The 26,062-nt window shown below is 36.6% G+C and overlaps 1 protein-coding gene across 1 annotated transcript in view; it reads left to right on the top strand.

Annotated features, from left to right (window-relative positions):
• Positions 1-3,815: 3,815 nt before the first annotated feature.
• Positions 3,816-26,062, top strand: part of LOC150098132 (E3 ubiquitin-protein ligase arih1-like) — a 214,068-nt gene continuing 191,821 nt past the window's right edge. Inside the window, exons 1-2 of the mRNA XM_090406578.1 lie at positions 3,816-4,141; positions 13,793-13,860. Of these exons, the coding sequence (XP_090262704.1) occupies positions 3,938-4,141; positions 13,793-13,860 (272 nt within the window). The 5' untranslated portion in view covers positions 3,816-3,937. The remainder of the gene's footprint in view (positions 4,142-13,792; positions 13,861-26,062) is intronic.

Here is a 26,062-nt window from a genome sequence, read left to right as displayed (position 1 = left end):
TCGTTGTACTGGCAGCAGGTGACTGAAAGACGGTCGCTGATGCCTGTTCCATTGTGTTATGTAGATTTGTTACTGTAGAGACTGGGGATGTATCCTTTAGAGGTCCAGTAGCCTTGGTACTTGAAGAGGTATTGCCAGATGAAACATTTCCTTCCGGTAATTGTTGAAAGCTAATAGCCTTAATAGGTGAGCTTGTATTAGCAAGTGAAGATTTTTCCTCGATCGACGACATGCTGTATGAAAGCAGACGGTACGTTAAGGGCAGCGTGCCCGCACTGGTAAGGCTTATCAGCACTAATCCTCTCACGCTCGAACACTAAGGAGCACACAAAAACACGTCTGCTCTGGTCAGAGTTCATGCCACTTCTACACTGTGCCACTTCCACTGAGCTACACAGGCCTTCTATTTAGAAGAGTATTGTTGACAAATTATTTATTTAAAAATTGGTTAAAATAAGTGTTTGATAGTCCTAGTACTGCATAATGCAACATAAGTATAATTCAGTATGTCTCTTATGCGCAGATATAGATCACTATATCCTTATAGGTATATGGTGATCTAGTGAATCACATGAAAACCAATAAATACATTAAGGCTAGTGCCACTCCTTTAACATCATTGTAGACAATGCAGTTCATTGGAGAGAAGCACACTTTAGTTGCTGTTTTAGAAAATATTCTTGCTTTCCTACTGATTTTGAATCTAATTATCGACGGATTCAGAAGGTTTTAATAATATTTTTGAATCAGATATCTGAATAAAGTGAAGCTTCTTTATAATGGAACCTTTCTTATTCAACACAGTTGCTGGTAAAGCTGATACTTCCAACTACTAAAGTCAATACTCTTACTTCTGATATTGAAGAATTGCAGATCCAAAGATTTATTTGGAATATAGATCTGAAAGAAAAATGAAGAATTCTATAGAAGGCTTGATAGAATAACAAAAGAAAAGAAAGCTCTGTAAGACAAAGATATCAAAAATTTCTTTTGGTTTTATTAAAGAACTGCAGCAAAATCTACAAAAAGCATTTATATATCCTTAATACTTTCATTGCCAAGCTGAAAATTGGAATTTCGTGTGGTGGGCAATTTTTTTTTATTCTTTAATTTAGTTAGCGACGCCCACACGATAACGCGTGATCGACAATTAACATGTTAAAAATGTTTTTTTTTTTTATCTGATGAAATCGTTTTTCGTCCAGTAAGAAGCCAATTGTTAGTTTGCTGTAAATATGTGTGCATTGGAAAAACACATATCTGGCTATGAATATCGCATTAACAGCTGTTGATTATCCCCTGCACATGGATTTCGCCCAGTGGTCCCTGCAGCAAAGTGCCAATTTCCACGCTCATGTGCTTTTATGGATGAATCAACTTTCTCAAGTGAAGGCGTAGTCAATGTCCATAATGTTTATTTGTCGGTGGCCAAGAACCCCCATGGTAGACGTCCACAATCGAATCATCAACGGTTTGCCGTCAATGTCTGGGCAGGGATCGTGCATCACTACTTAATTAGACCCTACCTACTGCCCGACCGCCTCGATGGGCGAACGTACCGTATTTTTATGCAGCAGGTTTTGCCGGAATTGCTTCAGGATGTTTAAGTTGCCAACCGCTCCCGTATATGATCGAATACTCTAATAGCATTCGAAAGAAGGAGCAAGAAGAGAAGAAAGAAATAAACAAGGAAGGAAAGGAGGGACCAGTCTACAGATAATATAACGGATATATATTACATGAAGCAAGGCATGGTCCAGCATCAGGTATATCAGGTTTGCCACATCCAAAAAAAAAGTATAAAAAAAATCAGCTAATGCATTTTTGTTCCCATATAGATAGTAGGCGAGGCCGTTTTAGCCCTATCTAACTTTTGGAGACTGAGTGGATAGCTTAATCTCCACTGGCAGCCAATCAGAGATAGCTGGAACAAGGCTATCACTAATTAAGTGGCACACAGTGAAGAGAGACGGCTCAACAAGTGCCGCCATCTCGTGGTCCTTAATCCTAACACCATATATTTAATGTCTGAAATAATGTGGGTTCTACGGTCGAATTTCTTGAGTTTATGGGACAAAAAACCCGCTTTCCTGTTCCAGAGATTGACTAACTGGGGAGCAAATATTATTATCAAAATTTTAATTGAAATGCAATGTCGAAAATGAGTCGTATATGCAGCACTTAGTGCTGAGTTTCGTAAAAATTACAAGTTGGAATGTCACTAAAGATATTTATTGAATTTTTTAAATATTTCAGAAATCAATAAAATAAGGAGAGAAGGGGAAAAATTATTATTATTATTATTATTATTATTAATAGAATTCAATTGAGTCAAGGGACTTATCATGAGAAACCTACTCTAGCATGCATAATTCATTGTATTGCGACTTAAATGCATTCACCGTCCCTGCACTCATCACACACACTCAAGCAATGCATTCCAATCACCCCACCATTTTAAATGCAAAAAATCGACTTTTTAGTCCTTCTCAGTCAGTTTCATACAGTTTGCTGGAAACTGTATAAGGAGAGTGTGAGCAAAGGAGTGAGAAGCAGGTTCTTTGCATGGAGGGTGGTTGGGGAGTGGAATGCATTGCCTGAGTGTGCTGCGAATGTGGACACATTGAATCAGTTTAAGACGAGGTTGGATAAGCATTGTATGTAATAGCGAGTACCTCCCACGATGAGTCTCTGACTCCATGGAGGTCGGGTGTTGATGATGATGATGATGATAATAATAATAATAATAATAATAATAATAATAATAATAATAATAATAATAATAATAATAAGACGACCTCAAAACATACACATCTGGGCAACACGACGGTACAGTCTCAGGTTGTCGAGGGAGATGAATTAAATTACTTTTTTATAGGTAGAAAATTAGTTCCAACATTAAAAGTGATCAACATTAATACTGCATAAAATCTAACATAAGATATCGATAGGAAGCAGAAATGTTAACTTCTCTGTTATCTTTAAATTTTGACTTGATACACATAACCAATGCTGTAGTATTTTTAAATTGACAGAATAGATTTTGAAAGCAATGGAACACTTCCATCGTACTAAAAATAAATAAATAAATGATAAAAGCCAAACCACATCTACTGAGCAGTCCTTTTCTTATCAATACGCTGTGAACTCTGTCGCTGAGTCTCAGCGTTTTGAATACGTTGGAAGATTGTGAAAAATTAGCTCTGTTAAAATAATTTTTCAAAACTATTTTTAAGATGTTAATTTAGATTCGATTTTTTTCATATTGATATTATACAGTATGTAACATTATCAATGCTTATTTTATCCTAGCTATAATTTGAGCTTTACAAAAAAAGCAAAAAAGCAAAAAAAAAAAAAAATCAGCTTATTTGATTAGAACATTTAGCTGGAAACAAGAAATTTGAGGTGGCAACCCTAGGCAAATCTCCATCTGCCTTCTGCTATTATTTGGAAATTTTATTGTTATTTATTTAAAAATTTTTTAAATAAAATTTAAAAAATTTTTAAAATGAAATTTATATAAATTAAACAATATTTACATTTTTATCGCTACAAAACTGAAATCCATAGCAAAACACATTTAAAAATTTGTTCCACAGATGAGCAAAAAAAATTAGTTATTCTCAGTTAATCCAATATTTATAATATTTCTATTTAAAAAACAATATTTACATTTTTATGGCTATAAAATTGAAACCCATTGTAAAACAATTTAAAAATTTGTTTCTGAGATGAATAAAAAAAATTAGTTATTCTCAGTTGTTCACAAATATGGGTGTTATCATAACATGGAGCACGTGTATTTGGCAGTTGATGTGTTGTTCAAGCTGCGTGAATGTGTCATTTATGTTCTGCTTGAACGTTATTTATTTGTTTGTGTTTTACTTCCATCGAACTGTATTCTTAATGTGATTTTTCGTAGAAAAGTCCTTTTATGGAAGGAGAAGTGGAAACTGGTGATTCTGAAAATGAATCAAATGAAGATGAGGAATTTTTATTTGATTTGGACAGAGAACTCTGTGCGACGGTAGACAACCTGGGATCGGAAAATGAGAAATTTCATTTCGAGGTGCTTAGTACAGAAGAGATTGTGCAGCATATGATCGACTGCATTAAGGAGGTGAATACAGTAGTACAGGCAAGTAAGCATTCAAAAGCTATAGCAGTGTGGTTGAATTTTTTTTTTTTCTTTCTTCACAATTGCATTCCAGCCGCGAAATTGGTTTCATAGCTCAACGCATAAACACATTTAGATTCGTGTTTTTTTATCTATTTATTATTATTATTTGCTGTCCGCCCCTTTCGCGGCCTTTGATGGACGATTTTATTGAAATTCTATATTTATGATTCTTATAAAATGGGGGGATGTGCTAATGGGTTGTTAATGGGTAACATATAGCCCCCCCCCCCCCGCCCTCAATAACGCGTGGTGCAGCCTGGAATAAACAACCGGGCTCCGAGCACTGGTTTGGAGGAAAGGCCTTTACTTGAAGGTGGCAATCAGACCTGGGTCATTTTGGCTGGTAACCAACATGAGGAAAATCATATGACTAAAGTGTCCAAAGAAATTTCATCGGGGCAGTTCTTTTGGATAAAGGTCCAGGACTGGGTAATGGTTATCGAAAACAAATAAACGGGAAAATCAGATTTGCAACCTGGAATGTTCCGAGTATAACACACAATGAAGAAATAGATGTAGAACGAAAAAAGGTAAAAGGTGATTTGACAATAGTCACTGATACAGAAAAAAAAAAATTAAGATGAACAAAAGAATCAGAACATTATGTATAGGGAGTGGTCAGAAGAAAAGATAGAGCTAGTGCAGGAGTAATGTATGAATCAAGAAAGATTGGAAAGAAAAATCATACAAAGTTATAACTACTCAAGCAAAAGATTCATAGAAACAAGAATAAAAGCAAAAGGAGATCATCTGATTATTTTAGATGCATATGCCTCAGTAGGAAGTGAAGAATTTTACAAGTCATTATGAGATATAAATGATTTTATATTACTAGCAGGTGACTTAAATGCAAGAATCAGTAATTTTTTTCTGCAATGGGCAATTGCAGAAAAAAATTGTCTTAATGAAAAAAAGTTTAATAGAATTTGCATCTTACAATAACTTAAGAATAATGAATAGTTTTTTTTGGAATAGGTAAATTTATGAGCATAAAGATGCTCATAAATTGACCTAGTCAGCTAACTACAGAAGAATAAATTTATTAGGCACATGTTATATGATATATGCCAAAATATAGAAAAACAGAATGAACACTATACTATAAAAGTTATTATTATTGCTATTACATAGGTATTTCCTTAGAGGCAGAATACTCATTATTGGTGACCCATTATTCACATAAATACCTATCATAATCCCTCTTTAAACTCATTCACTGATGAAGCATTCACAACAACAACCTTGTGAAAACTATTCCACCCATTCACCACCTTACAAGCAAAAAAATCTGGTCTCAACACCCTTGTTAACCACCCTCTTATACAGTTATTATTATTATGGGTGACTCCAAGGAGTCCTTAGACTCATTGAGGGTTCTCATTGGTAACCCCCTTGTTCTCTCTTGCCATGTACAGAAAAGTCTTCAGTATCAAACATCTAAAACCCTCTTTAATAAATTATACACTTCTGTTATGTCTCGTTTTTTGTATGTCAGCTAGTTTTGAAGCATGTAGACCTTCACTCTATTCTCATAGGGAACATTTCATACACTTGTCACAATCTTTGTCACTCACCTCTCTATCCTCTGCCACTTCATCCTCACAGAATCTAGTTGACCAGATCTGCATGTAATAGCCCAGATGTGGCCTTATTAAATCTTATAAAGGGGAATAATAACTTTATATCCCTGTTTGTTAGTGTATACTTCAACAGCCATGTAATCTTATGTGCTGTTTTGGCTACCTTTGCAATATGCCCTCTAAACATCAACTCCCTGTCCACAATCACCCCCAAATTCCTGAAACACCAGTATCCTGCAGTTCATTTCCATCATATTAGTACATAGTTTGTGATCTCTTCCTAAAGTGCATCACCTTACACTTGGCCATATTAAACTGGCAGCCATTTACCTTGCCCATAGTGCTAGTCTATTTAAGTTATCCTACAGGATCTTGACATCGCCTTCATTTACTATTACTCTTTCTGGTTTTGTGCCATCATCAAACAACTGAATATTTCTGTATCATTGATATACAAATTAAACAACAGAGGACCAAGTACTGATCCTCCATAAGCCACTCTCTGATATCTGTCCATCAGCCCCCCCCCCCACTAATCCAAATCACCAGATGCATATTCATCCCTATTTGCTCCAATGTATGCAATAGAGTGCTATGTGGAATCCTGTCAAATGTCTTTGCAGAGTCCAGCAGTATCAGTTAATAGCCAATTCCCTTATTCACTTCAGTCGTCACTTTATTATAAAATATAATGGAATTACTAAGGCAAGACCTACCCTTCATAAAACAATCAATCCTTATAAAGTATCATATTGCTATCCACCCAGTCCTGAATTCTATCTTTTATCAGTTTCTCCAATACCTTAACCACCACTTCTGCGATACTGACTAGCCTGTAATTTGCTATTTTTTGTCTTGGAGTCTCTTTTATGCAGTGGGACTATTTTGCCTTCTTTTGCTCCACTGACACTTTCCCAATACTGGAGTTCAAATTAAACAGTTAGGTCAGAGGAGCTGATAATTCCCTTGCACATTCTCACAGTACATGGGCCGACATGCTGTCTAATATTGTGGCTGTGTTCACATTAAGGTTGTGCAATATTCTAAGCACCACTAATTTTTCACCTTATTTTCCTATCAGTCACTGTTCACATATGTCATTGGAATATTACCATAGATGGTACATCCTTATGAAATGATTACTCAGCAACTCAACTGTTTGGTTTAGTTTTGTTACCTCCTGCCATCTGCACTTTTTTTTAAAATCATCCTTCCATGGTTATTCCTTCTTTTATTTGCTACATAGTATAAGAAATTTAGAATTTGTATTCAAGATACCAAGTAATTTTATATAAACTTGTTTTTTAATCCTATTTCCCAAGTGAGCAAACAGACAAGTAAGTTAAGTTTGCACCTGTACATAGTGCAAGTCTAGTCAACTCATAGTAGTGCCATTCTAGGCAACTCATGGTAAAGGTGGATTAATCTCTGATCACTTTCCTTAGTATTTTTCCTTTAATGTAAGACATATCCCCTTGCAGAGATGTATGATGCTATGCATTAAAGGCAATGGTCACTACCCATACTGGTTTCGACCTTTATTGAGGTCTTGTCAGTGGGAGCCAGACATGACAATGCTAAGGTTGAAGTAATGCAGAGCGTATGAATTTTACCTAAACAAGTTGCCACAAGGTGCTTTGACCTTATTAAATGAAATCTCAGGATGAGAGATAGATGTCGGTATATTATGAATACATAATATTACCCAAGTTTTTTAACTTGGGTATATTATGTATTCAAGATATCAAGTAATTTTATGTAAATTTGGTTTTTAATCCTATTTCCCAAGTGAGCCAACAGACAAGTAAGTCAGGTTTGCGCCTGCACATAGTGCAAGTCTAGGCAACTCGTGGTAAAGGTGGATTAAGCTCCGATCACTTTCCTTAGTATTTTTCTCTTAATGTAAAGCACATCCCCTTGCGGAGATTTATGATGCTATGCATTAAAAGCAATGGTCACTACCCATACCGGTCTCGACCTTTGTATAGGTGAAGCAGGCTCTAAAAAATAGGCGATCCCGAAAGATCGTCCATCTCAGCATTGTTCCACTCAGTGACAGGCTCACCCCATCACCAAGAATAACTTCTCAGCATAGGCTCTATCCAGTGGCAGGCTCACCACCAAGCAGAGCCATAATCTCAGCGGTGGCCCCACTCAGAGATGAGCAAACCTCCCCAAGCAGAGCCAGAGCCGCACTAGTTTCAACCTTTTTGAAGTCTCATCAGTGGGAGCTACACCTGGCAATGCTAAGGTTGAAGTAATGCAGAGCTTATAAATTTTACCTAAACAAGTTGCCACAAGGTGCTTTGACATTATTAAATAAAATCTCAGGATGAAAGATAGATGTAGAAAGTTTTTTAACTTGGGTATATTATGTATTCGAGATACCAAGTAATTTTATATAAACTTGGTTTTTAATCCTATTTCCCAAGTGAGCAAACAGACAAGTCATTCAAGTTTGCACCTGCATGCAGTGCAAGTGTATGCAACTCACCACGAGTTACCTAGAGTGGCACTACCATGAGTTGCCTAGACTTGCACTGCATGCAGGTGCAAACTTCACTGACTTGTCTGTTTGCTCACTTGGGAAATAGGATTAAACAAGTTTATATAAAATTACTTGGTATCTTGAATACATAATATACCCAAGTTAAAAAACTTTCTACAACTTTAGAATTTCATTTGGCCTTATCAGCTAGCTTTCTCTCATATTTAGCTCTGGCCTCTTTTTTTTTATGCATCTCACCCTCCTTGCATGTGCCTTGTACTCATGGGCATGCTGATCACTTTTTCCCTTATATTCCCACCATAACTATTTTTCTGAAACTCTTGTTTAATGATGCTATTCATCCATCTGGATGAATAGCTCCAGCTTGATTTATCATCCTGACTTCTAGGCATGTTCACCACTGTCTCTCCCTTTGAAATTCTGTTGCATTGGCACTCTTGAATGATTGCTCCTCAGCTTGTCTTCATCACCTGTGTTGTAATTCTACATATTCTTAACAGAAAATTCTACATAGGTATCCCAGGTCAAGACTACTGATGCTATGACCAGATCCAGCATTCTTGAAAAATCTTTTCTCCTCCTTTACATGTCTCAAGTAACAGATCTTATTATTATTATCCCAAGACCCCATCGAGTTAAAAGACTCATCTCAATGGACCCTTTGCCATACACACACAGCTCATCATGCCATGCCTTAAATACATTCAAATTCTCTGCAGGCGCCATGCTCTCAGGTAATGCATTCCAGTTATTCACAACTCTCCATGCAAAAATACATGCTTCTCATTCCCTTGTCACACTCTCCTTATTCAGCATCTAGGAATGACTTGGCCCTCCTCCCCCATCTCTCACCATATATTCCAGACTTTGTAAATTGCACATTTTCAACTTTTCTCTGCTCTGAGAATGGCAACTTTTCTAAATTCCTATATCCTTCATTGTTCAGATTCATCCTCTCAATTGCACACAATCCACTTTTATCATCAGGTGATTTCCAAACATCTGCATTTTCTCATTGTCATGACATTCATTCACACCTCAGCTGTTCAATATTGTATATGAATAATTCATTTCACTGTCATTCCTCTCATGCTTTTCCATTTCACAGTCTTTAATGTTGCTTGCTGCTCAGTTCACATTTCTCAAATCATTTGTACTACCCAGCACTATGCTCTCATCCGCATTGTAGCCTCTCTTAATTGCCAGTTATTCTCTGTTGTTCCTCAAGACAAATAATATCTTGCACACTTCAAATCCTAGTGGATTTTTCAGACCTCCTCATTCTCATTTCTACCATACACTTGTTTTCTTACTATCCCACTCTTTCATCCTCCTCTCATTCCAGTTTTTCCTTTTTGTTTCCTATTTTGTGATCTTTCTCAGACTTCTGTTCTTCCCCTTGAACTTTCTTTCACATTAGAGACTTTTAAACTATTGAGAGGCAGTTACAGGGTAGAGAGTTCATTGGAGAGTTCTTTCACTTGGTGGAATGGCAGGAAGGAGCGATGACAAGAGGCCATCCCTGGAAGTTACGAAAGGAGGCTGTGCGCAAGAGGGTGAGGAGTAGTTTCTTTGCGTGGAGAGTGGTTGAACCTTGGAATGCATTGCCTGAGAGAGTGGTTGGAGTGGGAACAGTCAATGGGTTCAAGGAATGGTATGATAAACTTTGTGTTTCCTAAAAACGACCTCCCACGATGAGTCTTTTGACTCCATGGAGGCCTGGATAATAATAATAGTAATAATAATAATTAGTAAACCTCTTCTCTTTCCTCATACCTGTGTTTTTCATCCTCCGTGACTTGTTTTTAAAGTGCTCCACTTTCTTTTTTTATCACTTTTATTTCTTTCTCCAAGCACTTTACTTTCATCTTACATTTCATGAATAATAAGATCAGTCTGCATTCTTACCCATGATTACACTGTTGGGTGTCAAATTTATGTTCCCTGTCCTTGACTTTCAGTCACTACTGTAATGCTTAAGCTGGTACTCATTTACATAATTGTTTTAAACTAAATTTATTTATCACCACTCATAACTGTCTTTTTCCTGCTTTCATTCCACTTGAAAGGCGAGTCATGTTTCCCAGTATCATTTTTTGTACTTCCACTGATTTACCTGTTCTCCTACTTTATTATTATTATTATTATTATGGGTATCTCCATGGAGATAGTAGCCTCATCGCAGGAGACCCAAACTATCAAAATAATATCTATCATATCTCTTCTTGAATTCATTTACAGATGAAGCACTCAAAACTGAGTCAGCCAATGCATTCCATTCATTCACCACCCTCCAGGCGAAAAACCTAATTTTCACACCCTTGTTAACCACAATTAAGGGATGAACAAGAGGTCATCCCTTAATTTCCAGGGATGACCTCTTGTTCTTCCATCACTATCACACAGCTGAAACATTTCCCCTGCATCACTCTTATAAAAACCTTTTAGTAACTTAAATGTTTCTATCATATCTCCTCTTCTCTGCTTATCAACCAACTTCTGCAGTCCACAAGCTCTCAATCTATCAATGTAGGGAGCATTTTTTATATCGCTTGCCAATTTAGTCATTCTCCTCTGAACCCTCTCCACAACCTCCTCATCTCCAAAGAATCCAGGTGACCAGACCTGAGCACAGTAATCCAAATGTAGAAGTATCAACGCTTTATAAAGGGGAATAATAACCTCTTTATCGTCTGTCGTCATCCTTGCTCTTTTCTTTTCTTCTGTTCATGAAAGGACAAATTAAATTCAGACAAAACAAAAAATCAAACAAAATTAAATTAAAAGTAAAGTTTCACATGTTTCTTTATAAAGCCATTCTATGAAAACCGACTTTTGTGAAGGACTCTTTATAAAGAAACATGTGAAGACTTTACTTCACTCTCCTAACTTAAACTGATTCGATGGTCTGCATCTATCGATACCCTTTGTGGGAGATAGTACTTTTTAAATCAGCTGATCTTTCCTACTTTATTTTATTTAATTTGTGTGTGTGTGTGTTTATTTATTTATTTCAATTAGTTAAGAAATTTAGTAACTTTTTTTTTTAGTTAACTTACATTAGCTGCTTAGGTGGTACATTTTGGAATTGTCAGTTATTGTTTGATTAGCTTTTTACATGTACTAAAGATGCCTTTAGCATCTTTAGCTGATACTTAGGTAAAAATTATACTAATAAAATAATATTTTAGGTGAGTTTATTCTGGTATTATAATTTATTTAAATATGCCTACTCACAGTATTTCCTTATTGAAACAAATCATTTACTTAATTGTATTCTGCTGTAGTTAATGGAAACACACACACATACCATCTGCAATGCCATAAACTGGCATTGCAAGCAGAACTCATTGTTATCATGGAAACATGCCATCATATCTGGCTTGGTCTTTCAAACAAATGAAACATTGAATGATATAATCACATAACCACAAGAAAGATATTTATTTAACCAAATATTTAAGTCTGGAAATAGCAGACCATCTTCAGTGGTATTACAAGAACAGTTTAAAAAATACAAGCCAGAATACTAACAATAGATCGTTAAAATTAGAACAAGCCGCGTGATATTATATCACTAAGTATGAAATGGAATATTTTGAAGTAGAAACATGATTGAATTTGCTATTTTTAAAAAAAAAAAAAAATTAATTAATGAGTAATTTTGATAGATCCCGTTATAGGTTTGAACGTTTGTTCAAGGAAAGTGTGGAGGCCTTGCTCCATCACCCCAACCTGAATCGTAATGACTGTATATCTATATCTGGGAAAGTCTAATCAAGATTACTCATTAATTAATTATTATTTTTTATTTATTTATTTATTTATTTTTTAAATAGCAAATTCAATCATGTTTCTACTTCAAAATATTCCATTTCATACTTAGTGATATAACATCATGCGGCTTGTTCTAATTTTAACGATCTATTGTTAGTATTCTAGCTTGTATTTTTTAGACTGTTCTTGTAATACCACTGAAGATGGTCTGCTATTTCCAGACCAAAATATTTGGTTAAATAAATATCTTTCTTGTGGTTACGTGATTATATCATTCAGTCTTATGTCACAAGTATCCTTGAAACAACAAATGAAACATTATTATTATATAAGAATATATAAGAAACAAAATAAAACTAATATAAAATAAGAATCTGTTTAGAGGAATTTTTCATGCACCATATCATCTTTATTTAGAAAAAGAAGGTATGAGCAGAAATTCTCAATAAGTATTATGTTGGAGGTTTAATGGATTTTTTTACAACACTCAGAAAGAATTAAATTAGAATTTAATACTCCTATATTTCGTCCTAGTGACTAGGACGAAATATAGGACATCTACGGGGATTACAAAAACAATTAATGTACCATGCACACAAAAACTTACATTACTAAGCCCAACCACATGGGTGACACTAAAGTCCTATCTAGGCGGAGCGCCCTCTAAGGGCGGTGGTAGGTGGCCTGGAATGTAAGGTGGGACCTCAGGTGATGAGTGTTTCCCAAATCTTCGGAAGCTTAATGCAACCGTATTTGTTAAAATTTGGTTGGTTTCTGAGAGCTGCTGCTGCTTCTAAGAAAAGTCTCTCTTTCTTGAATTTGCTGTGGTGGAGCATGGTGGTTTTCTTCCATGATACTCTGTGGGTGGTGTCCAAAACATGGTCAGCCAAGCCTGAATGGCCATAGTTGTGTTTAACGATGTACGACTTGTGTTCCTCCAGGCAGATGGATGCTGATCTGCCTGTCTGTCCAAAGTACGCAAGCTTACAGTAACAGGGTAGTTTGTAAACTCCAGGCAGAGAGAGAGACAGGAGTTTACAAAATACCCTGTTCCTGTAAGCTTGCATACTTTGGACAGACAGGCAGATCAGCATCCATCCGCCTGGAGGAACACAAGTCGTACATCATTAAACACAACTATGGCCATTCAGGCTTGGCTGACCATGTTTTGGACACCACCCACAGAGTATCATGGAAGAAAACCACCATGCTCCACCACAGCAAATTCAAGAAAGAGAGACTTTTCTTAGAAGCAGCAGCAGCAGCTCTCAGAAACCAACCAAATCTTAACAAATACGGTTGCATTAAGCTTCCGAAGATTTGGGAAACACTCATCACCAGAGGTCCCACCTTACATTCCAGGCCACCTACTACCGCCCGTAGAGGGCGCTCCGCCTAGATACGACTTTAGTGTCACCCACGTGGTTGGGCTTAGTATTGTAAGTTTTTGTGTGCTTGGAACATTAATTGTTTTTGTAATCCCCATAGATGTCCTAGTGACTAGGACGAAATATAGGAGTATTAAATTCTAATTTAATTCTTTCTGAGTGTTGTAAAAAAATCCATTAAACCTCCAACATAATGTCCTCACAGCACTTAAGCCTCTACACAAGAATCTCAATAGGTACAATTTCAGTACTTTTAAAACTGGAAATATGAACTTGTGAATGTTAGTATGTTATTAATTTCAACCTCATTATACAATTTGCACTTTTAAAAGCATATTTTCAAATTTCTTTGCAGATTCCTCCAACTATTACTAGAATTCTTTTAAATCACTTCCGATGGGACAAAGAAAAATTATATGAAAAGTAAGTTTTTTCTCAAAGCAAAATTATTTCTTGTTTAAGTGAATTAGAATAGAGAACTACAAAAACTTAAGCAGAAGTTATTGTTTTGATATAATGTGTAGAACAGCAAACAGTAATAACTATAAAGTGATAAGAACATTTCATGCAAACTAACCAGTGTTACTTCTTTCTCGATCTTGTGCTCATATCTGGAGATACTACTCAGACACAAAATCCCGGGTTAAATCAGAAATATTACACATACTGCTGTCGTAGCACTGAGTGGAACATCCTGCAGTCTGTGGAAATTCTACATTATCTCTGTTGCCATAAGTCAACAACTTATCCTGTCCAGATTGTGTTATATGATTTATGTGCAATACAGCACAAGAGCTCATAACAATAGGAATGCATTAGATTAAGTGGGTTTGAATCAGTTTCCTGTATTTGTAAAATATCACTAGTATTTATGTGATTTTATTTAGTGTTTTAATAATTTCCTGTGGTTTCACTACACACCTGAAACAAATGAATGTTATTTGATGAAAACTTGGTTGTATTGCAGTAAACTGGTAAGGCAGTTAATATTTACCATTTCTTCCTTTATTAGGCAGAAATCAAGCAAGAAATGATATAAATCAAAACTGGAAGACATTGTATTCAATGTTGTCTAATGCAAATATTATAAACCGTTTAAATTGTTATTGGAAGTTTTTTTATTACCATTTATATATTTGGTTTAATCCTTTATCCAAGTGTAAGCAAACAAAGTTTACACCTAGAGTATTTTCAGGACTGGGGCAACTCGTGGTAAAGGTGGTATAAGTGCTGATCTCTTGCCTTAGTATCCCATAATGCAAAGTACATCTCCTTGCAGACATGTATAATGCTATGCATTAAGGGAAGGGTCACCACCCAGACTGGTTTTGACCTTTATTGAGGTCTCATCAGCGGGAGCTAATCCCAGAGGTGGTGATACTAAGGCAAGTGATCAGAACTTATACCAACTTTACCACGAGTTGCTCCAGTCCTGAAAATACTTCAAGCGCAAACTTTGTTTGCTTACACTTGGAAGGATTCAACCAAATATATAATTGGTAGCATAGCCAAGTGAAACAATTTCCATCAACTATCTCTAATCCAGAGAATTTTAATAATTTAATAATAAGGTGTGACACCTTTGGTCAACTGGTATAGGGAATTCTAGTAGTAAGACTTATACGTTGGTTAGACATAACTGGTAATTAATTTACGGAATTGACAATGCATATAAAGTAAATAAATTAAAGATAACTTTAATGAATCACTTCTATATTTCGGCAATGTCACATTGCCATCTTCGGGAACATAAAGATATGGTATGTGCACTAAGGAACTAACAAAGCAAATGAGGAAGAAAATAAGAACTAATTTTGTTCCTAAAGTCCTAATGACCCTCTTGCGGGCTAATTTGGTAGTCTTGGCAGTTGGGCTGAAGTTCTCAAAATGAAAGTCTCCCAAATTTGGGGCAGTTTCATGCACCCAAATTTGTTGAGGTTAGGAATGTTTTTTAGAGCTGCTGAAGATTCTTTGAATAGTCTTTCGTATTTAAACTTGCTGCGATGGATTATTTTTGTCTTCTTCCAACGAATTTTATGGTGGGTATCTAAGGCATGGTCTGCCAGTCCAGAGCGGCTGTACTGGTGAAAACGGATGTAGTCTTGGTGTTCTGAAATCCTGATATTTGTTGTTCTGCCTGTTTGGCCAAAGTAGGACAATTTGCAGCTGCAAGTGACCTGGTATACACCAGGTAGGTCTAGGGGAAGTGGTTGGTCTTTGGTAGAGCGGATAAGGGATGCCAACTTTTTATATGGTCTGTAACAGGAAGTAAGGTCATATTTTTTGAGGATATTAGTTATTTTTTCAGAGGTGCCCTGGATGTAGGGGATAGTGATAGACTTGGTGTAGTCTTTATTGTGGAGGGGGGGAGGGGGGTTGTGGTTTACAGGTTTTAGTATTTTTTGGATTTTTTTGGGGTTGTAGCCATTGGCTAAGAAAGTGTTGAGGATGTGGTTTAGTTCCATAGTCAGGGCCTTGTCATCTGAGCAGATTAATTTTGCCCTGTTATATAGTGTTTTTATCACCCCATATTGTTGTGAGGGGGGGGGGGATTGCTGGTGAATGTATCTGCCAGTGTGGGTGGGTTTTCTGTAAACAGAGAAAACCAAAGGTCCATCAAGCTGGCGGGTGATTAAAGTGTCTAGGAAGGGGAGGGTGTTGTTTTCCTCTTTTTCTAAGGTGAACTGGACTCTGGGATGTTGATTGTTTAAGTGTGTTAGGAAGGAGTGGAGTGTATCTGAGCCATGTGGCCAAATAGCAAACACATCATCCACATAACGAAGCCAAATAGTGGGTTTTTGTGGGGCGGAGTTTAAGGCTTTCTCTTCAAATGTCTCCATAAAAAAATTAGCCAAGGGTGGGGAAAGTGGTGAACCCATGGCTGTCCCCTCTATCTGTTTGTAGAACTTTCCTTGCCAAACGAAATAGCCTGAGTTCATTGTGAACTGAAATTGGGCTGAGATATCGGGAGGGAACTTGGCTTGGATGAACTTGGCAATCCCCCCCCCCTCACAACAATATGGGGTGATAAAAACACTATATAACAGGGCAAAATTAATCTGCTCAGATGACAAGGCCCTGACTATGGAACTAAACCACATCCTCAACACTTTCTTAGCCAATGGCTACAACCCCAAAAAAATCCAAAAAATACTAAAACCTGTAAACCACAACCCCCCTCCCCCCCCCTCCACAATAAAGACTACACCAAGTCTATCACTATCCCCTACATCCAGGGCACCTCTGAAAAAATAACTAATATCCTCAAAAAATATGACCTTACTTCCTGTTACAGACCATATAAAAAGTTGACATCCCTTATCCGCTCTACCAAAGACCAACCACTTCCCCTAGACCTACCTGGTGTATACCAGGTCCCTTGCAGCTGCAAATTGTCCTACTTTGGCCAAACAGGCAGAACAACAAATATCAGGATTTCAGAACACCAAGACTACATCCGTTTTCACCAGTACAGCCGCTCTGGACTGGCAGACCATGCCTTAGATACCCACCATAAAATTCGTTGGAAGAAGACAAAAATAATCCATCGCAGCAAGTTTAAATACGAAAGACTATTCAAAGAATCTTCAGCAGCTCTAAAAAACATTCCTAACCTCAACAAATTTGGGTGCATGAAACTGCCCCAAATTTGGGAGACTTTCATTTTGAGAACTTCAGCCCAACTGCCAAGACTACCAAATTAGCCCGCAAGAGGGCCATTAGGACTTTAGGAACAAAATTAGTTCTTATTTTCTTCCTCATTTGCTTTGTTAGTTCCTTAGTGCACATACCATATCTTTATGTTCCCGAAGATGGCAATGAGACATTGCCGAAATATAGAAGTGATTCATTAAAGTTATCTTTAATTTATTTACTTTATATGCGTTGTCAATTCCGTAAATTAATTACCAGTTGGTATAGGGAAATATGACTTCTCCATTACTTCCACCTTAGTATCACCACCTCTGGGATCTGGCTCCCACAGATGAGACCTCAATAAAGGTCATAACCAGTCTGGGTAGTGACCTTTCCCTTAATGCATAGCATTATACATGTCCACAAGGAGATGTGCTTTGCATTATGGTATACTAAGACAAGTGATCAGAACATATACCACCTTTAAAACGAGTTTCCCCAGTCCTGAAAATACTTCAGGTGAAACTTTGTTTGCTTACACTTGGATAAAGGATTAAACCAAATATATAATTGGTTTAAATTGTTGCCATATGTTTACTAACTGAGGAAATCTAATGTCTATAGATAATGTGGACTGCTGATTTTATGCATTTCAACATGAGGCAGGATTTTTATTTTTTCTTTATTGATTTTTTTTTTTTTTTTTCATTTGACAACGGATAAGTTGGAAAAAAAAATTGCTAAATGGCTTTTTTTTTATACCAGCTTTTATCATTTTCCACATTTTATTCTAAAAAATTGCACTTAAAATATTTTTATAAAATATAAACATTAATAGAAAACATTACTTTTAATTTATGGGGCATTGGAAAATCAAAAATTGCAAATTAAATGGAAGCGAAATCCTAAGAAACATGCATTAAAAATTGTGTGATTGAAGAACCATGTTGATAATAATATAAAAAACAAAAAGAAGTTTCTTTGGATAAAATATTTTATTACTTATAATTACTTAAGGCGTGCTTAAAGATCAAAGCTGTATAAGAGGAGACCTCCACATAGCCTTTAAAGGAATGCGGAGAACCGACCAGGGCTTCTGACCTAATGTCCAATCGTCACCTTCTCATGGTGCCCCCTGTTGGGTATCTGCCTGGATTCTGAATGAACAAGGATGGGCTGGCAGTTTGGGATTTACCCGACCAAATTGTATTCTTATTGGTTAAACCAAAATACAAAATGATGGTACAACATGACAAAATTTCATGCTGGCTGGGACGTCGCCCAGCTAAATAAGGCACCCATTGTTTTCACCAGAGAACCAGGGCGAACAGCGAAAAGTCAACTACTGGAACAAATCTGAAAACACATCCCAACTCAACATCACCAGAGTTAAAGATCAGTACTATCAACATAAGAAGCCTGAATGGCAAAGAAATGGAGCTAACTGAGGAATTAGATAAGTACCAGATCAACAGAATAGGGGTGACTGAAACAAAAAAGACCAAAACTGGTGAGATCTTTCTGAACAATAAATACAAAATGTTATATTCAGGCAATGACAATCAAGGAAAAGAAGGAGTAGCCATAGTATTTAACACTAAACACGAGGTTAATTTTCTTGAAAGGCAGGCAGTCTCAAGTAGAGTAATGTGGGCAAATATCAGAATGGGAAACTGGACGATGAGACTTATTTGTGCCTGTGGTACCACAGAAGGTTCTACTAAGATAGAAGTGGAGGAATTTTTTGAGACTTTAGAAAAAGCAACTGACACAATGAAAAAGGAAAAGTTGGTCCTTGTTGTGGATCTAAATAGCAGAGTAGGAAATGATTATCAGACATTCAAAAATATTTTCAGAAAATTTGGAGAAAAGAGCAAAGCTAATAATAATGGCAAATATCTGTTGGATTTCTGCTCAGGACATGGATTGGTTATTACTAACACCATGTTCCAACATAAAAATGTGCACAAATTCACATGGAGAGAAGAGGCAAGGAATAAGAAAAGTCTCATTGACTGTGTTATTGTTGACAGTGATGTTTTCTCCCTGGTGCAGGACACCAGAGTGTACACAGGATTTGAAATTGAAAGTGATTACTATTTAGTCTTGAGCAGGATAAAATTGAATTTCATATTGAAAAGTAAGAAAGTTTTAAAGCGAATAAAAGTTGAGCAACTCTCAGATGTGAACTGTAGACTAAAATACACAAAGATTATTGAAGGAAAAATGAAAGAGTTTGAGAACAGGAACCAAATCTTTGGGATTCAGTGGCAAGCCTTGAAGAAAACCCTGATTGATTCAGCTAGAGAAGCATGTGGTGAAGTTATCTGCAAGAATAGAAAAATTAGAACTCCATGGTGGACACAGGAAGTTAAAGAGGCAGTGAAGGCAAAGAAGAAAGCATATCAAAAGTTCCTGGCAAATAAGTCAGCTCGTGCTCTTAGAGAATACAGAGACAAATGTAAGAAAGCTAAACAAAAGTCATGGGAGGACTTTGGCAAGAACATAGAAAATAAATATCAAGAAGGTGGCAAAATATTCTGGAGGTTGTTGAAGAATCTTAGTAATGGAGGAAAGAGTGCTGTAAAAGGAATTAGAGATGATAAAGGTGACATGAAAACAGGAGACAAAAATATCCTTGAAGTATGGAGTAATTACTTTGAAAAACTGCTAAATGAAGCAAGCACTGATGACAGTAATACATATCCATACTTGAAGTTGAAAAAGCCATCAAAGGCTTGAAATGTGGAAAGGCAGCAGGAGTAGATGATATTTGACCAAAAATGCTGAAGTATGGTGGTATAAAAGTCTTACAGTGGCTGCACTGCATAGTTCAGAATGCCTGTGCAGAGGGACGAATTCCCGATGATTGGAGTAGAGCTCTCATAGTACCCATATATAAAAAGCAAAATAAAACTGAATGTGAGAATTACAGAGGTATATCCCTAATGAGTGCTCCTGGAAAGATATATGCAAGTACACTTGAGAAATGGTTGACAAGAATTGTGGAAGAAAAGCTTGGTGAAGAACAAGCTGGATTCAGGTCAAATAGAGGCTGTCAGGATCAGATCTTTAGTTTACAACAAATAGTGGAGAAATCATGGGAATATAACAAAGATCTGTATTTAAGTTTTGTTGATTTGGATGACAAGGTGCCAAGAGAGAAGCTATTGAATATGCTACAGTTATATGGTGTCAATGGGGCATTATATCAAGCAGTACTTAGTCTGTATTTGAGTTGTAAGTCAGCAGTAAGAATTGAAGGAAGTACGGGAATATGGTTTAATGTTAAATCTGGTGTGAGACAAGGATGTACATTATCCTCTCTGTTATTCATTATCTGTATGGATCACATTATGAAGGAAAGTTGTATTAAACATGATATCAAATTGGAGATGTTGATGCCAGCTCTTTGCTTTATGTGCACGATGTTATACTTCTAAATAAATCCGCTTCAAGTATGCAAGATTCCCCAAATAAATTGAATAACTGTTGTAATAGATATGGTATGAAGGTCAGCAATAAAAAGACAAAGACAATGAAAATAAGCAGAATCATTGAAAATGTCAAGTGTGTTGTGAATGGAGAACCTGTGGAACAAGTAAAACATTTCAGTTACTTGGGCACGATTTTTAGCGAAGATGGTAAAATAAATATAGAAATAAACAACAGAATCAACAAAGTTGGTATGGTAGGAAGTCAATTGAATAAATTCATATGGAATAAGAGAGAAATTAGTCGGAACACTAAATTAGCTGTATACAAGACAGTGTTCTGGGTCAGAAGTAAAACACTTGACCAAAGACTAGAGATCACAGATATGAGAGTCCTGAGAAAGATTATAGGTGTGAACAGATGGCATCAATGGCAATATCTTATTAAAAATGAGGATATTAGGAAAGAACTTGACATTGTCAGCATCCAGGAATGCGTTAGCATAATCTCAGGTGGTATGGTCACTTAAACAGAATGGATGAGGAAAGGTTAGCAAAACAAGTGTTCTCTGCCAGGTTGGCATTAAAACGACCCAGAGGAAGACCAAGATATAGGTGGATTGATACGGTACAGAGTGCCGTAGACGATAGAAATATAAGATCTGATAATGTTGGAGTCTTGACAAATAACAGACTGATTTGGTGGAAAATTGTAGATAGGATGTTAGTAATGATGTAAATTTTTGATGTAGTACTATCATATCCTGTACACCCCTTGAGGATACATGGCAGGAATTTGATGAGGATGATGACTTACAGTACTCTGAAGCAATAAAATAGCCTGAAATTTCCAGACTAATTCTTCCATCATAGCTATCATCTTTTTTTTTTTTTTTTTTTTAACTCAGCAATGTTTGTAACTGGCATGAAGGAAAAAATTTTAATACTGTATATTTAGTGGAGATTACAACAGAATATTGACTGTGTACATTTTTTTTTGTCCTGGTCAGTACTAATACTGGATTACCCAGTCGTTATGTAATTAGATTTTAATCCTCATGGGTTTTTGCACACATGCTGGCTTGTAAACATCAGAGTAAATTTTCTAATGGTGCATTGTTGTTGATATGAAGTAGTGCTATATACGGTACAACTGTAGAAATAGCTGTAGAAACGGTACATATATTGTTATTAAATTAAAATTTGCAAACCAGGTTTATGAATTACTAATTACATTCTGCTGATTACATTTTGAATATTAATTTTATGTCAGAGGTGAGAAAGTTAGTTGAGAGACCAGAAATTGAGAGGAGGAGGAATTGCATTTACTTGTTCTTAGTTTAATGAGGTAGTACAGATATGGTGTCACTTAATTAATATTATTAATCCATTAATTGAACATAGGTGTAATAAAATGGAATCACTGAAACTTTCAGATATGACTACTTATATATATTTGGGAAAAAGAGTATTTTGAGTGGATACTGTAATTGTTTACTTTTGGCTACTATGAATATTTATTTCTTAAATGAATGAATGACAATTCCATTCATGAAATAGCTGTAGAAAGTTTTTCTGCTTGGTTACAAAGTATTATGCTTGGCAAGATAACATATTGTTGTTTTAATCCTTTATCCAAGTGTAAGCAAACAAAGTTTGCGACTGAAGTATTTTCAGGACTGGGGCAACTCGTGGAAAAGGTGGTATAACTTCTCGTCACTTGCCTTAGTATCTCATAATGCAAAGCACATCTCCTTGCAGACATGTATAATGCTATGCATTAAGGGAAGGGTCACTACCCAGACCGGTTTTGACCTTTATTGAGGTCTCATCAGTGGGAGCCAGACCCAGAGGTGGTAGCATAACCAAGTGATTAAACTTCTATCACTTTTCTCTAATCCAGAGGATTTTAATAATAAGGTGTGACATCTTTTGGCAACTGGTATATGGAAATATGACTTCTCCATTACTTCCACCTTAGTATCATCACCTCTGGGTCTGGCTCTCACTGAGGCAACCTCAGTAAAGGTTGAAACTGGTCTTGGTAGTGACCCTTCCCTTAAGTTTAAGGGAGTGTTTCACTTGGCTAACCTACTAATTATATATTGGGTTTTATCCTTTATCCAAGTGTAAGCAAACCAAAGTTTGTGCCTGAAGTACTTTCAGGGCTGGGGCAACTTGTGGTAAAGGTGGTATAAGTTCTGATCACTTCGTAGCATCTCCCATAATGCAAAGCACATCTCCTTGCAGACATGTGTAATGCTATGCATTAAGGGAAGGACCACTACCCATATATATATATATATATATATATATATATATATATATATAGGCTTTATTGGCCTTTATATTCAGTAGCCTCTATAGTATTATAAAGAGGGTTAATTATCTCCCTATCTTTACTGATTCCATAATGCAATGCACATACCCTTACGGCATGTTTAATGTTATGCATTATGGATAGAGCCACTACCCAGACTGGCATTGACCTTTGTTGAAGTCTTATCTGTTGGAGCCAGCCCCAGAACAGATCCTAAGGTTGAAGTAAAACAGAAGCCATATATTTCCCATATACAAGTAATGGAAAGGTGTATCACCTTATTAAAATACTCTGGATCAGAGATAGCTGTTGAAAAGGCTTATGATCACATCAGTTTGCTTAGTTTCCCTCATTGCAAAGTACACCCTCTTTCTGACATGTATAATGCTATGCATTGTGGAAAGGGTCACTACCCAGACTGGTTTCTTTTTTTAGCCTCTATATACAAGTAGCCTAGTTGTGAAGATACTTCACGTGCAAAATTGTTTGCTTACACGTGGATAAAGAATTGAACCAAGAATATAATTTCTTGGTATCTTTAATTTATAGTGTAACCAAGTGTAAAATCTTTTAACATCATCTCTGATCCAGAGTATTAAAATACTCCAGATCAGAGATACACCTTTTCACTACTTGTAATTGGGAATATGACTTCTGCACGACTTCAACTTTATCTCTTTTGGGTCTGGTTCCTTCTGATGAGACCTAATTAAAGGTCAAAAGCAGTCTGAATGACAGTTCTTGCTCTCTCTCTCTCTTAAGCTTGGCTTCTGCAGATAATCCTGCCGAAGTTGTCCCAATTGTTGCATTCCATTTGATGCTTGCCTATGATATAACTTCTACTGATGTGGTCCTTTGGTGGATGCTTTTCCATGGGAGATGAGCAGTTCTGCTCAGTGGCAGGGTGTGCCTCTCACTAAGTAGAACCACCAGAGAAGACCCTTTACTTAGATAAAGGTCAAAACTGTTATGGATATAATGCATAGCATAGCATTATACACATCCACTTCCTCAATTGCCACATATTAAGGCAATTGAGGAAGTCATTAGCTTCTATATACAAGTATCCCAGTCGTAAAGATACTTCACATGCAAATTTTGTTTACTTACACTTGGATAAAGGATTAAACCAAAAATATAATTTCTTGGCATCTTTAATTTATTTTATATTATTTTATTTATAGTCTTTACTGAAAAATTAGAAATGTCTCATCCAGTACAAACAGCTCCTGTTGTAGGGCTTAAGTGGAAAAGCGTCTAGCATTTGGCCATATGGATCCTGCAAGAGCATGAAATTGCTATATCATTCACATAGCTCTGCTTCAAGTTTCAGGACTCAAAAGTAGAGATTTCTGCTCAAAATATTTTGTAAAGTGTGCCATCAAGGAGGTAAATTCATTGCTGAACTTTCTTTTTGAAAGTATTTGAAAATTGCCTTGCTAAACTAGTTCACATGCCAAGTGTGCAAAATGTGCTTCAGAGTAATGTGGGGGAAATTATATTATTTCTTCACCTTTGTATGAAGGACTGTAGGTTTTCTGTACTTAGGGATATAGATAATTTTTGAGCAAGGTGTTTAAAATCCAGCCTGGTTTAGAGTATAACCTAGTCAAGTAATGAGTTTAAATCTGATTGTAGGCATGGATGTTTGTGAAAGTCTAGGTGGTAGACAGTTTTCATTGCCTGGCATAATGAAGCAACTTGAAAGAGCATTTTTGGTCAGGACAAAGCGCCTGTATTTCTCTCTCTCTCTCTCTCTCTCTCTCTCTCTCTGTCTGTCTGTCTGTGATTTCAAATCCTGTTCACAGTTTCACTGATGACAGTACTCTTCATTCCTCTTTCTTATTCAAAAAATTAACCTCCTCAATTATTCTCAAATGGTGTGAAGACATTGTAAATTTCAATGCCAAAAATCCTCAAGCCTGCCTTATTACTTGCAAGAAAGATCCTTCCTCACCTAATTCACTCTTTTGATAATATTCCAGTTTCCTGTCAAGATCAGCTTTCTCTTCTTGAGTTGACTGTCACATCCAGTTAATACTGGCACAAACTTATTAAGAGCCTGTGTAGCTCAGTGGATGTGGCGTTTGCACACCACCGCGCTAGGCTGCACGAAGGAAGTCTTGGTTTCGAGTCTAGTCGGTGACTAGAGGAAATTTTTCTAAGCCTTTTTTCGACCGGTTCCCGAGTTAGTCGATCTCTGGCACGGGCAAGCAGGTTTTTCCTCCCGGAAACTCGGGTTTTTCGTCCTGTAAACTCAAGAAAATCGACCGTAGAACCCACATTATTTTCAGACATTAAATATATTGTGTTAGGGTTAGAGACCACGAGATGGCGGCACATTTGAGCCGTCTCTCTTCACTGCGTACCGCTTAATTAGTGATAGCCTTGGGCCATCTGTCTCTGATTGGGTACCAGTGGAGATTGAACTGCCCACTCAGTCTCCAAAAGTTAGATAGGGCTAAATGGCCTCGCCTACTCCCGTATATACGGGAATAAAAAGGCGTTAGCTGATTTTTTTTTTTTTTTTACAAACTTATTACTTACATAGTCTTCTCCTCAGCCTCTTAAAAAAAAAAAAAAAGCTTAGTGTTCTTTTCCCCTCAATACATTACTTCTCTTCGAAGCTCTCAATTCCTAACACTTTATAAGTCTCAGATCTGACCAATCTTAGAATGTTCCTGCATTTGGGGCAGTGTATCCAAAACCTCCCTAAGAATTCTCGATCATATACAGAAGAGAACGATCTGCTTAATAGGGACCCCCCTTCCCTTGCAAACTTCCTTCAGTCACTTTTCCATAGGTGCTCTGTTTCTGCACTGTTCCTTTTCTCTAGGTAGGTTCTTTCGGGGGCATTGCCCCTCTAAATTAGCCACTATCATTCTTCCACTTTCATCTAACCATGGAAGAAGTAGAGCAGCCACTTGCCAACACTGACCCACAGACCAACTTCTCATCTTCCTCTTTTATTCCATCTACCTCTGTTCTTTGGAACAGTCTTCCTGATGCTATTTTTCCCACTTTACTACAACCTCCCACTCTTTAAGAAACACATCATCATCAAATTCCTGACAATTATCCTCAAAGGGTGTACAGGATATGATAGTACTACATGAAAAATTTACATCATTACTAACTTCCTATCTACAATTTTCCTCCAAATCAATCTATTACCTGTCAAGGCTCCAACATTGTCAGATCTTATATTTCTATTTTTAAGGCACTTTTTACCTCA

Source organism: Typopeltis vanoorti, chromosome 16, assembly GCF_054136105.1.
Source record: "Typopeltis vanoorti isolate ZY-2024b chromosome 16, IOZ_Tvanoo_1.0, whole genome shotgun sequence".
Taxonomy (NCBI): domain Eukaryota; kingdom Metazoa; phylum Arthropoda; class Arachnida; order Uropygi; family Thelyphonidae; genus Typopeltis; species Typopeltis vanoorti.
This window is presented reverse-complemented; position numbering and strand designations above follow the sequence as displayed.